Here is a 14,348-nt window from a genome sequence, read left to right on the forward strand (position 1 = left end):
AGTATTACATTTTTAAATTTTTTGTTTTGTACTACTTATATAATTTAACTATTTAATATGTATATTCTTATTTTAAATCACAATTTTTAAAATCTATTGTTATGAATTAGGTTCTATTGCTGCCGCAGAGACAACAAATTACATGACATCTGCCGGTGCTATTAAACCTGATTCTGATAATTGGTCTGGGAGACCCACCACCGGTCACCTGATCCCAGTTACTGCAGATCGTAATGCGAGATTGAAGCCTTTTCTATTTATTTGTGTTCCTCAGTTGTGTTAAGTTTCCCTCTGTGGTTCCAAAGCAGAAGCTCAGTCTATCTAATATTTCCACAAAATTAAAAGGGGGAATTTGTTTATTCTTATCACGTACTGAGCTACAGTGAAAATCTTGCCTGACGTACCATCCACACAGATCAATACATTACAACAGTACATTGAGCTGATATACGACAAAACAATAACTGTAACAAAGCATTATGGCTGCAGAGAAAGTGCAGTGCAGATAGACATATGGGGCAGGGTCACGTCGAGTAACATTGTGAGGTCGAGTCCATTTTATTGGACTGGAGACCATTAATTTGGCTTACAACTGCAGACAGGAAGCTGTCCATGAGCCCGGTGGTACGCACTTTAAGGCTTTTGTATCTCTTCCCCGATGGGGGATTGGGTTGCAGCAATAATATCCAAAGTTGTGGGCATTTTTGAGTACACGGCCTGCTTTTCCGAGGCAGGGTAAGTGTAGGAAGAGTCCACAGAGGGGAGGCTTGTTTCTATGATGTTTCCAGATGAGACCAAAGTTCCCTGCAGTTTCTTGCAGTCATGGGCAGAGCTTTAGCCATATGAAAGCGTGAAGTATCGACAAGAAGCTCAGAGACCTCGGCCTTCCCCCGCCTTGTGTAGCTGGATCCTGGACTTCCTGTCAGATCACCGGCAGGTGGTAAGAGTGGGCTCCCTCACCTCTGTCTCTCTTACCCTCAGCACACATGCCCTGCTGGGTTGTCTCCTTGGCCCCCTCCTTTACTCTCTGTGCACCCATGACTTGTGTCGCCACCCACAGCTCCAATCTGTTCATTAAATTTCCTGATGACACTACATTGATTGGCCTCATCCCAAATAATAACTTTCAATCGATCAAATGCTTCCTGACAAGGCTCAGTCCAAACAAACTTTTCACCCTTCTTCAGGAGATTAGTCAGAAGAAGAGCGATATCAGCAAAGTTCTTACAGAACTAACGATAATATCCAACCATTCCCAGAAACCTTCTAAGAGCCTTCTTACCAGTCTGTTACAAAAACTGTGGGTCAACTGTCTAAGAAAAATAACAAGATGGCTTGAGTGGCAAAAATAGATTGAGGTGCTTTTATTTACAAAAATAGTGGAAAAAGAAAAACTTGGATGTCCACATCAAAACAAGAAATTTAAAAAAACTATATATATATATATATATATATATATATATACACACACACACACACACACAGCTTGCAATTGTCACCTGTCTGGTTAACAGCCACCCTCAGACTAGACAAAAAAGAACCCAAAGCCTTGGTAACTCGAGGCTTATAACTGCTAAGCCAATCCCCCCAGACTAACCAAAAGCTAATTAACTCAATTATCTTCCATTTCACACAATCTGAAACTCTACCACCAGTTCTCACAATAAACACATAGACTTCATCACAGGATTCACCATTTCCAGGTTAAATAACTTGTATAAACCCCAAAACTTTACCACAAGATGAGTAATTAGGTAACATAACCCTTGTCCCAGGTAAAGATGGTATCCTCCACCATCGGCACACCTGTGCAGGTTGCTGCTGCCTCTATATAAGACAGCTCTATGCAGCAGCTCTGTTTCAGACCCAGTGACTGTGGAGGAGAGAGACGTCAGATTATCATGACACTTCGGCAAAACACTTATTGGAAAGATGACTATGAATAAATTGACCTGAGATAATAAAACTGTGACATAGTGTGTTTCTTTTTTTCATACCTATTACTGCTGGGGATGAGTGTAAAATTGTGACTGTTGATTTATTGTGACATGTGCACTCACCACAATAACAGAGGGAATAATGTGTGTGGATGACCCTTTGAGTGTTTTACTGAGTGTGCCATGAGACGTCTGTAATCAGTGACGGGCCTTCATCACACAGTCGGAATAGGAACTTCAGAAATGGCCTGGATTTTGCCTGCACAGGAGCCAACTTGCCTTGACCTACAACACAGCCAAGACAGATCACAGTGGCATGGCCAAATTCACTCTTAGCTAAGTCAGCTGTAAGGTTGGCCCTGGAAAGCCTGTCAAACAGCTCTTCTACTACAGAGATATGCTCTTCCCAAGTGTCACTCCCTGTGACTCAGTCATCAATATAGGCATCTGTGTGTCCTAACCCTTGAATTACAGAATCAATCATTCTCCGGAATGTTCCTGGAGCATATTTCATTCCAAATGGCAAAACATTGTATTCATACAACCCAGAAGGTGTCACAAATGCAGAAATTTCTCTACCTCAGTCCATCAATGGAACACACCAATACCCTTTCAACAGATCAATCTTTGTAAGAAACTACCTTTTCCAACCTTATCGATGCAATCATCCACCCTAGGAATAGGATAGGCATCTGTTTTTGTTACTGCATTTACCTTCCTATAATCAGTGCAAAATCTAACACTACCATCAGCTTTGGGCACAATAACGCAGGGTGAGCCCCAATTTGACGTTGAAGGCCTAATAATACCATTTTCAGCATATATTCAATTTCCTGCTCAGCCAATTTACACCTTTCTACATTCATGTGATATGGGTGTTGTTTAATCGGTTTGGCTTGACCAATATCTACGTCATGTACTGCGACTGTGGTTTGCTTGGGAGCATCAGGAAATAAATCTTTAAACTTCAGAATTAATTCCTTCAGCTGTTGTTGTTGCCTTGGCTGCAGATGAGCCAACTTGTTGTCAATGTTTTCGAGAACAACCGAGTTCATTAGTCTAACCAGGACCATGTTTGGCTTGTGAAAAGTCTCCGACGAGTCAATTGTTTCATTCTCAGGGTTGTCAGATTTATATGTTTGACAACACTCACCGATGGTGCCTGCTTGTCTGAATAAGGCATTATCATATTGATGTGTACCACCTGTGTTAGTTTACGTCAGTCGTGTGTTTTAATAACATAATTCACATTATTAATTTGAGAGACTATTTCATACAGTCCGTTGAATTTCGCCTGAAGTGGATTCGTCAACATTGGAGATAAGGCAAGCACATTATCCCTTACCTTGTATTTTCTTTTGTTTTGGTCCGCTTATCAAACCAACACTTCATTTTGCTTTGAGAAATCTTCAAGTTTTGTCTCGCTAGACGACAGGCTTGGTATAGTTTATTTTTGAACTTCAAAACATAGTCTAACAAGTTAACATGTACATCCCCATCAATCCACTGTTCCTTTAACAAGGTCAAAGGTCCTCTCACTCCATGACCAAATACAAGTTCAAATGGAGTAAAGCCCAGTGACTCCTGTACCAACTCTCTTAAGCCTGATTTATACTTGTGCGTCAAGTGTACGCCATAGGCACTATGTACCCTACGCCATACCCACGGTGTACCTTACGCCGTAGAGTGACGTGCACCTCCTCTAAAAAGTAACTCACGCGTCGCGGCGACGCAGACCGCAACAACTGTGATTGGTACGCTTGGTAGCATCGCATTTCCGGTTGCTTTTCTCTGCCATGTCTGTACACTGATGCAAAATAAATGGTTGGAGACAATGAACCAACTCGTCAAACCTACCTGCCGACATCTGAAGATATTGGAAATGCATTTCCTCATCCATGTCTCTCACGAAGAAGCTCAACAGTGTCAGAGAAACCCCACCGCCAACTTGCGTTTTGGTGGTGAAGTGCAGAGTGATGCAGACACAACTACGCATACTCGCTACGGTGTAGGGCTACGCAAAAATTAAATCGGGCCTACGGTGTAGGATATGGCGTATCCCCAATGCACAAGTATAAATCAGCCTTTACAGTTAACAAAAGCAAATGTATTCCTTCATCCCAGTCTTTTCCATTTTCAACACAGTATGTCTTAATCATTGTTTTGAGGGTAGAATTAAATCTTTCTAAAGCCCTTTGTGATTCCAGATGGTACGCAGAGGATGTAATTTATTTAGTTCCCAGTTCATAAACTACCTGCTAGAATAATCCAGATGTAAAATTACTTCCTTGATCAGACTGGATTTCTTTAGGCAAACCAAATAAAGTAAAAAACTTGTTAAGAGCCTTCGCCACAGTTTTAGGTTTAATATTTCTGAGAGGTATTGCCTCTGGGAATCTGGATGCAGTACACATAATAGTTAGCAAATACTGATGGACAGCTTTAGTCTTTGGTAATGGGCCAGCACAATCCACTATAACTTTGGAAAAGGGTTCACCGAATGCAGGTATAGGCCGGAGTGCGGCCACTGGGGTGACCTGATTAGGTTTACCCACAACTTGACAAGTGTGACAGGTTCTGCAAAAGGTCACAACATCTTTTCTCAAATTAGGCCAGTAAAATTCCTTTATAATCCTGCTTACAGTTTTATTCACTCCAAAATGGCCACCTAAGGGCATACTGTGAGCCAAAGTTAAAATTTCAGTCCATTAAACTTTAGGAACTACAACTTGGTGAACAATTGCCCATTCCTCACTCGCAGGTATAGCAGGTGGCCTCCACTTCCTCATTAACACTCCATCCTTGAGATAATACCCTACTGACATTTTCTTAATTTCATCATCTGAGAAAGATGTTTCTTATAAAGCTTCAATCTCAGGGTCTCGGTTCTGTTCTGCTATAAACTCCTTCCTAGACAGGGATAAATCTTTCTCATCAGACTTACTACCTGAATCCTGTTGAAACAATGAAGGCAGAAAATTCCCTGACAAGTCATCATAACCTGAATCCCAATTTTGGCTACCTTGGGTATCAGAATCGTGCTGCACAGAACCGTCTGCATTAGCAGACTTTTTCACCGTACTTCGAGTTACTGTGCAGGAAGGATAAATGTTAAAATCCATCTGTGGGTCGTCAGTGGTTGGCTTAGTTGTCGACTGCACTGCAGGAACAACATTACCATCTGCCAGGTCATTCCCTGACAGCAAAGTAACATCGTCCACCGGTAAACTGGAGCATAATCCGATCTTAACAGGTCCCGAAACCAACCCTGACTGTAAAGTTACCTTGTGCAATGGCACAGAAACAATGCTGCCCCCAATGCCTTTAATAAGATTTACCTCACCAATGTCAGTCTCATCACCAAACTTTAGAATGCTGTCTAATATAAGTGACTGAGAAGCCCTAGTACCTCAAAGAATTTTCACTGGTACCGGGGTTGACCCTTCCATTACTAATACAAACCCACCTGACATAAAGTGATCGAATCCCTTCTTAACTCAGTCAGACCTCTCAGTCCTTAACTGAGCCTCAACAGAATGTTCAGAACCCTGTGGGTTTATAGGTGCTTCAACATACTGATCACAGGCATGTGGGACTGCCTCCTTTTCCTTCTTCAGGACAGAACAATTAGCCACCATATGACCAGCTTTCTTACAATAGTAACAAGAGAGACCAGAATATTTCTCCTTCAACTGCTTCTCTTCATCCTTACTCTTGTCACTCGTCCCAGCTTTAATTTCTGGTTTACCCTGGTTATCCCTGCTACTCTTTTGGAAACTCTTACTCGGGGTAAACATAACCTTGTGGGTTAAAGCAAACTCATCTGCTAATCTAGCAGACTCCTGCAAAGTGGCAGTGTCCTTTTCATCTAAATCAAGGATGCACCTTTTGAATTCTTCAATTAAAACCAACTCTTTCAAGCTGTTAAAATCATCATTTACATTTTTATATGTGCACCAGCGGTCAAAACACACAAACTTCTCATAAGCAAATACCATATAAGTCTGGTTCACAGGTTTCCTCAAATTTCTAAACTTTTGCCTGTATGCTTCTGGGACCAACTCGTAAGCCTTGAGCACAGCCTGTTTCACTATGTCATAATCAGCTGCTTCATCAACTGTCAAAGCAGAATAGGCTTGCTGAGCCTTCCCCTTAGTTACACTTTGTGAGAGAATAGGCCAACCCTCTTTTGGGCACTTTAAACTCTGAGCAACCTTATCAAAATGCTGAAAGTATTTATCAACCTCTGCATCGTCAAATGGAGGTACCAATTTAACATCCTGACTGCCCTCAAATTTATCACCAGAGTCTAATGCTAGACCCCTTTGCTGCAATCTCTCTATCTTTTCCAGTTCAAACAGCCACTGTCTTTCTGCTTCCTCCCTGTTTTTCTGCCTCTTCTCTCTGTTTTCCTGCCTCTCTAGCCTCAACCTGCCTCTGCCTTTCCACAGCCTCCATCTTGAATTTTTCTAACTTGTACGGGAGGCCAAGCTCACTAGGTTTACTTTCAGGAAACACCTCCAACTCCTCCACTTTAAACACACCCTCAGATACATAATGTTCAGCTATTATCCTCTGCATCTGTGACCTCCTCATTGTCGATTTCACCTTAGCAAGTTTTAACCATTTAACAATACTCAACAACTCAATACTTCTGGTGTCCTTCAGTGCCTTAGAGGTTGGCGCTTCCAGAAATCTATCAACATCCATTGCTGCTGATTTTCCACACACAAATAAATCAAAAGGGATTTCTCCAGTGAAATCGATAATTAATCAATACACCTCCAAATCTTTTCCTATCCCGGATGCAAGTCCCAATTTTGTCCCCGTAACACTTTAGAAATGAGTCAGCAGCAATAGACTACACCTAGAGTCTGTTTTTGATGTTAAATCCACTATCTTTATTAGTACCTACAAACAATATAGTAACTTAAGCAAGATAAACAAAAGTTAACAGTGTTATGTGTATAAATGTGGGTAAATATAACTCCCAAACTACTGAGCTCAGGGGAAACAAGGCTTGGAGTCTTGAGATGGTAAGCTATGAAAGTTCAGTTCAACCACAGAATAGTTGAGGAGAGAGAGATATTTGTAATCCAGGGTAAATGTCGAGAGAAGGCAATAACGTTGAATTCCACAGCATACATGGTGGTAAAACGAGAGAACAGTCGCTGTAGATTTTATCCATCGTTGTTCCAAATCCACATACAAATTATCACCGAAAGTGACTTTTCACAAGGGGTATCGTCTTCAAGTGAATTTCCACACCACACCCAGGCAAGGGTTAACACATAAGTGGCCTTCACAGGATACCCCAAATCCGATCCACTCCTATGGATCAAATGAGGTGACAACCACACATTCAATGTATGCTGAATCGATAATTAACCCACCTTTGTGGGCATAGGAAAGTTTGAAACAGTGACCTTTGGCCACTAGTTCCCTTGTTTCGAACCTTCCATTTGTCCTCCTTCATTTCTGTCTGACTCTGAGTGCCTGTGTCCTTGGTTAAAACTAAACAAGCTGTGAGTGATGTAAACAAGCTGCAAGTCAGACTGATTTCCATTCTTAATCTCTCTCTCTCTCAAGATGACAGTCCACAGCAAACGAAATCTAGGGATTCATAACAATGGCCGTTCCCCATTGTGAACTGACTGGTGTGCCAGCAGTTTGGATGACTGAGTGAATCCTTTCCCACATTCTGAGCTAGTGAATGGCTTCTCCCCAGTGTGAACTCGCTGATGACTCTGTAGGTTGGATGACTGAGTGAATCTCTTCCCGCAGACTGAGCAGGTGAACGGCTTCTCCCCAGTGTGAACTCGCTGATGTTTCTGTAGGGTGGATAACTGAGTGAATCTTTTCCCACAGACTAAGCAGGTGAATGGTTTCTCCCCAGTGTGAACTCGCTGATGATTCTGTAGGGTGGATGAGTGAGTGAATCTCTTCCCACAAACTGAGCAGGTGAATGGCCTCTCCCCAGTGTGAACTCGCTCATGACTCTGCAGGGGGGACGACTGAGTGAATCTCTTCCCACAGACTGAGCAGGTGAACGGCTTCTCCCCGGTGTGAACTCGCTGATGTGCCACTAGATTGGATGACTCAGTGAATCTCTTCTCAGAGACTGAGCAGGTGAACAGCATCTCTCCAGTGTGAACTCGCTGGTGAGCCATTAGCTTAGACGAGCAAGTGAATCCCTTCCCACAGTCTGAGCAGGTGAACGGCCACTCCCCACTGTGAACTGACTGGTGTGCCAGCAGTCTGGATGACTGAGTGAATCCTTTCCCACATTCTAAGCAGGTGAATGGCTTCTCCCCAGTGTGAACTCGCTGATGACTCTGTAGGTGGGATGACTGAGTGAATCTCTTCCCACAGTCTGAGCAGGTGAACGGCTTCTCCCCAGTGTGAACTCGCTGATGATTCTGTAGGCTGGATGAATCAGTGAATCTCTTCCCACATTCTGAGCAGGTGAACGGCTTCTCCCCAGTGTGAACTCGCTGATGACTCTGTAGGCTGGATAACCGAGTGAATCCCTTCCCACATTCTGAACAGGTGAACGGCTTCTCCCCAGTGTGAACTCGCTGATGACTCTGTAGGTTGGATGACTGAGTGAATCCCTTCCCACATTCTGAGCAGGTGAATGGCTTCTCCCCAGTGTGAACTCGCTGATGACTCTGTAGGTTGGATGACCCAGTGAATCTCTTCCCACAGACTGAGCAGGTGAATGGCTTCTCCCCAGTGTGGACTCGCTGATGTCTCTGTAGGCTGGATGACTCAGTGAATCTCTTTCCACAGACTGAGCAGGTGAACGGCTTCTCCCCAGTGTGAACTCGCTGATGTTTCTGTAGGCTGGATTGATCAGCTAATCTCTTCCCACAGACTGAGCAGGTGAACGGCTTCTCCCCAGTGTGAACTCGCTGATGTCTCTGTAGGGTGGATGAATTAGTGAATCTCTTCCCACAGACTGAGCAGGTGAACGGCTTCTCCCCAGTGTGAACTCGCTGATGACTCTGTAGGTTGGATGACTCATTGAATCTCTTCCCACAGACTGAGCAGGTGAATGGCTTCTCCCCAGTGTGAATTCGCTGATGTCTCTGTAGGGAGGATGAATCAGTGAATCTCTTCCCACAGACTGAGCAGGTGAACGGCTTCTCCCCAGTGTGAACCCGCTGGTGAGCCATTAGGTCAGATGACCGAGTGAATCCTTCCCCACAAATTCAGCAGATGACCAGCCTCTGCCCAGTGTGAGTTGCCTGGTGTGTCCACAGGTGGGATGACCGACTGAATCCCTTCTCACACACAGATCAGATGAATGGCCTTGTCTGGTGTGAACTTGTTGATGTACCTTCAATTGAGATGACCGAGTGAATCCCTCCCCACAGTCTGAGCAGGAAGGGTGGTTGATTGAAATCCTTGCTCCACTTCTCAAACATCTGGACAGAGACAGCAAAACTGGCGTGCCGTGTTTGAGATCCTAGGAGCTAAATTCCTTCTCGTTTTTAACCTGTAAAAAGATTTACAAAATCCATCACTGGGTTAGGACTAAATTTCAGATGAGATTACTTGAGTTGTCAAGGTTTGATCTGGTATCACACTGTTACAGTGAGGTTCAACCCAAGTTGGAGAGAGAAATCATCTTCTAACGAGGCACAGTACTGGTATCTGGAATGACCATCAATTCCTTGATGCTGTTCCTGTCTCTATAAGAATGGGGCATTTCTGCCATCTCCAATCTGTGACCTGGCTCAGTTTGACTCTCTCCATTGGTATTATTCCCTGTTCCTGCTGAGCAGCATGGGTGCCTGGCCCCACAGTAACTGAAACAGTATCAGGCAAATTGTCTTTCTTGTCATGCATCTGGGATTTTCTTTTATGTATTATTAACTTAAAAGTGCCAGAGTTTTAACACCATATACAAAATTCCTGCTGAGATGAATGGTTGGTCTGCACAGCTGTTAAAAGAACTTAGAGGGAATTTTTGTATTATTTCAGGTTCTTGTCACAGTCATCGAAAATTACAACACAGAAACAGGCCCTTTGGGCCACCTGGTTTGTGCTGAACTATTTAAACTACCCACTCCCATACCCCTACCATCCAGGTACCTATACAAACCTCTTAAATGTTGAAATTGAGCTCGCATGCACCACTTGTGCTGGCTGCTCATTCCACACCCAGATGACCGTCTGTGTGAAGAAGTTTCCCCTCATGTTCTCCTTAACGTTTCACCTTTTACCCTTAACCCATGGTCTCTGGTTGTCGTCCCACCCCATCTCAGTGGTAAAAGCCAGCTTGCATTTACCCTATCTATACCCCTCATAATAGTGGTATACCTCCATCAAATCTCCCCTCAATCTTTTATGTTCCAAGGAATAAAGTCCTGACCTGTTCAATCTTTCCTAATAACCCAAGTCCTCCAGACCTGGCAACATTGTTGTGAATTTTCTCTGAACTCTTTCAACCTCTTTTACAATGTTCATGTAGGTAGGTGACCAAAACTGTACACAATACTCCAAATTGGGCCTCACCAATGTCTTCCACAAGTCAAGATAACATCTATCTATTGTTGTCAGTACTTTGGTTCATGAAGGCCAATGGGCCAAAGTCTTTCTTTCCGTCACATCCATGACACCATTTTCAATAGACAATAGGTGCAGGAGTAGGCCATTTGGCCCTTCAAGCCGGTACTGCCATTCACTGTGATCATGGCTGATCATCCACAATCAGTACCCCGTTCCTGCCTTCTCCCCATATATCTTGACTCTGCTATCATGAAGAAATCTCCTGTTTTCTTGAAAGCATTCAGAGAATTGGCCTCCACTGCATTCCACAGATCCACAAATTTCTGGGTGGAAAAGTTTTTCCCCAACTCCATTCTAAATGACCTACCCCTTATTCTCAAATTGTGGCCTCTGGTTCTCGACTCCCCCAACATCAGTGAATTAAGGACTTGTATTCCCAGATCCCTTTCTTCTACAACACTCCTCAGTGCCCTACCAGTCACGGTGAAAGACCTCCCTTGGTACGTCATACCAAAGTGCAACAACTCACACTTGTCTGCATTAAATTCCATTTTCCATTTCTCAAACCATTTTTCCATTTGATCCAGATTGCACTGCAAGCCATGATAGTCTTCCTCACTGTTCACTACACCACCAATCTTAGTGTCATCCACAAATTTGCTGATCCAGTTAACCACACTATCATCCAGATTACTGATATAGATGACAAACAATAACAGATCCAGCACTGATCCCTGTGGCACACCACTAGTCACAGGCTTCCAGTCAGAGAGGCAACCATCTGCTACCACACACTGGCTTCTCCCAAAGACAGTGTCTCATCCAATTTACTATCTCATCTTGAATGCTGAATGACTAAATCTTCTTGACCAATCTCCCATATGAGACTTTGTCAAGTGCCTTGCTAAAGTCCATGTAGACAACATCCACTGCCTTGCCTGATAACTTCCTCGAGAGTACAAGATTGGTTAGACATGACCTACCATGGACAAAGCCCTGATGTCTATCCTTTATCAGTCCCCACCTATCCAAATACTTACAGCATATCTCCAGTTCCTGCACACACGTTCCAATAACTTTCCCACTACTGATGTCAAGCTCACCAATGTATAATTTTCTAGTTTATTTTTAGAGCCTTTCTTGAACAGTGGAACAACATTGGCTGCCCTCCAATCCTCCAGTACCTCACCTGTCTCTAAAGATCATTTAAATATCTGTGCTTGGGCCCCGACAATTTCTGCAGTTGTCAGCCGCAGAGTCCCAGGGAACAACTTGTCAGGCCCTGGGTATTTATCCACGCTAATTTGCCTTCAGACAGTAAACACCTCCACCTCTGTAATCTGTACAGGGTCCATGAAGTTGATGCTGCTTTGCCTCACTTCTATAGACTCTGTGACCATCTCCTGTGTAAATACGGTTGCAGAAAAAAATCTCCCACATCTATTTTGTCTCCTCATATGGATTACCATTCTGATCTTGCAGAGGATTAGTTTTTTTTTCCCTTGCAATCTTTTTGCTCTGAACATATCTGCAGAATCCACGAGCATTTTCCTTCACTTTGTCTGCTGGGGCAACCTCATGCCTTCTTTTATTTCTTTCATAAGTGTTCACTTGAATTTCCTGTATTTCATAAGTACCCCATTTGTTCTTATCTGCCTGTACCTGGTATGCACCTCCTTTTTATTGATCTGGGAGATGAAGTATAAAGGGCTGATAGAGCTGCATGGTGTGGGGTGGGGGTAAGGGGGGTTAAACTAAAGATGCAGGGGGAATGGGAGCCTGAATAACAGAACAGATAGTGGAGGGGTTGTGGAGACAGTTGTTGTTCAGACCTCAGACAAAGACAGGAATGAAAAAGTTAAGCATGGTGCAGTGAATATGCTCAATCCTGTATATTTCAATACAGGGAGTAGCATAGTAAAGGCAGATGTGTTCAGGGCATAGAATAACACCTGGAATTAAGATACTAGGATCTGGCCACTGTGGACTAGGACAGGCTGCTTTCTGGCAAAGTTGTGCTTGGTAAATGGGAGGCCTTCAAAGCAAAATTCTGATAGAACAAAACAGGTATGTGCTTGTCAGAATAAAAGGTAAAGACAGAAACTGTAGGGAACCTTGGTTTTCAAGGGATATTGAGACCCTGGTAAAGAAGAGGAGATGTTTGCTATCCTGAGGCAGATTAGGGTGGAGAAATCTCCAGGGCATGATAAGGTGCTCCCTCAGACACTACGGGAGGCAAGTGCAGGAATTGTCAGGGCCCTAGCAGAGAGAATTAAATCATCCTTAGTGACGGTGGATTATCAGAGGATTGTAGGATAGCCAAAGTTATTTCACTGTTCAACATAGAACATGGAAATCTACAGCATATTCCAGGCCATTCAGCCCACAATGTTGTGCCAACCATGAAACTTACACTGGAAACTGCCTGGTATTTCCCTAGCACATAGACCTCTATTTTTCTAAGCTCCATGTACCTATCTAAGAGGCTGTTAAAATACCCTATTGTATCTGGCTCGACCACCGCTGCTGGCAGTGCATTCCACACACCCATCACTCTCTGTGTAAGAAAACTTACCCCTGACATCCCCTCGGTATCTATTTCCGAGCACCTTAAAACTATGCCCCTCGTGTTAGCCATTTCAGCCATGAGGAAAAACCTCTGGCTATCCACACGATCAATGCCCCTCATCATCTTATCCATCCAAAAAAGGCTCTAAGCATAAACAAGGATATTATACATTGCTTTGATGATTTGTTGGAAGTTTAAAAAGGTATGAGGGTATAGATGGGGTAAATGCAAGCAGCTTTTTCCACTGATGTTGGGTGGGACGACAACCAGAGGTCATGGGTAAGTGACTTCCCCATTTATACAACAAATACAATACAGCACAATACAGGCCCCTTGGCCCACAATGCTGTGCCGAACACTACTTTAGAAATTACCTGGAGTTCCCCATAGCCCTGTATTTTTCTACGCACCATGTACCTATCCAGGAGCCTTTTAAAAGACCCTGTTATGTCCGGCTTCATCACAGTGGCCGGCAGCCCATTCCACGAACTCACCACTCTGTGTAAAAAACTCACCCCTTGTGGTGATGTCACGTGTCAGGACGTGACTGGACAGAGTTCCCAACATGAGCAGAAATGAAGAATGATCGAGAAGCATGACAGTGTAAAACATGGTTTTGCTGCTGTTAAATACAAGTTCAATTCTGCAGAATATGGTTTGTTATTAGTAACCCACGGTACGTATAAAGAACACAACACCCCGACATCTCCTTCGTACCTGCTTCCAAGCGCCTTAAAACTGTGCCCTCTCTGCAGATTTTCTCTTGTTTGTGACTGGAGGCAGAACAAAGGTGATTTTCACAACAGCTGATGTAAAAGATTTTGTTCCCTTTCTCCGAGTTCCCGATCCTTGCATTTAGACAGCTGGAGCTCAGCTCTGTCTGAGAGACCCATCGGTTCCCATTCCCTCATCAGCCGGAAGCTCCCCGGGGCCCGTGTACGGATGGTGGGGCTGAGAGAGAGGGAAGAGAGCAGGACTGTCCCGGGATTGCGGGTCACGGAGTCCGGAGTCACAGTAATTGTCCCTCCCCCTCCGCTCTCCCCTTTCCATGTCTCCCCCCGCACCCCAACCCTCACCTTTGTCCAGCACCCTGGAGACTCGTTCTTACCTGCTATCGGGCTGCTGAGGCCTACCGTGTACTGCGCGCATGCGTGATATTCGGCAACGTCACAACACTGACGCCTGCGCATTTGATCGGTGCTTCGACGACGGCGAAGTTTTGGGCGCAGGGAGTTATGGGTAATTACGGCGCCATGAAAGGTTTCAGCAAGCACCAGTTCTATTTCCTTTCTTTCCTTTTCAATCTTTTTATTAGTTTCATAAAA

The 14,348-nt window shown here is 43.9% G+C and overlaps 1 protein-coding gene across 1 annotated transcript in view; it reads right to left on the minus strand.

Annotated features, from left to right (window-relative positions):
* The window catches only part of LOC140208212 (uncharacterized), a 165,311-nt gene that overhangs the window by 127,414 nt on the left and 23,549 nt on the right, over window positions 1-14,348 (minus strand). The window contains exon 2 of the mRNA XM_072276721.1: window positions 8,250-8,633. Within this exon, the coding sequence (XP_072132822.1) occupies window positions 8,250-8,633 (384 nt within the window). The remainder of the gene's footprint in view (window positions 1-8,249; window positions 8,634-14,348) is intronic.

Source organism: Mobula birostris, chromosome 13 (assembly GCF_030028105.1).
Source record: "Mobula birostris isolate sMobBir1 chromosome 13, sMobBir1.hap1, whole genome shotgun sequence".
Taxonomy (NCBI): Eukaryota; Metazoa; Chordata; class Chondrichthyes; order Myliobatiformes; family Myliobatidae; genus Mobula; species Mobula birostris.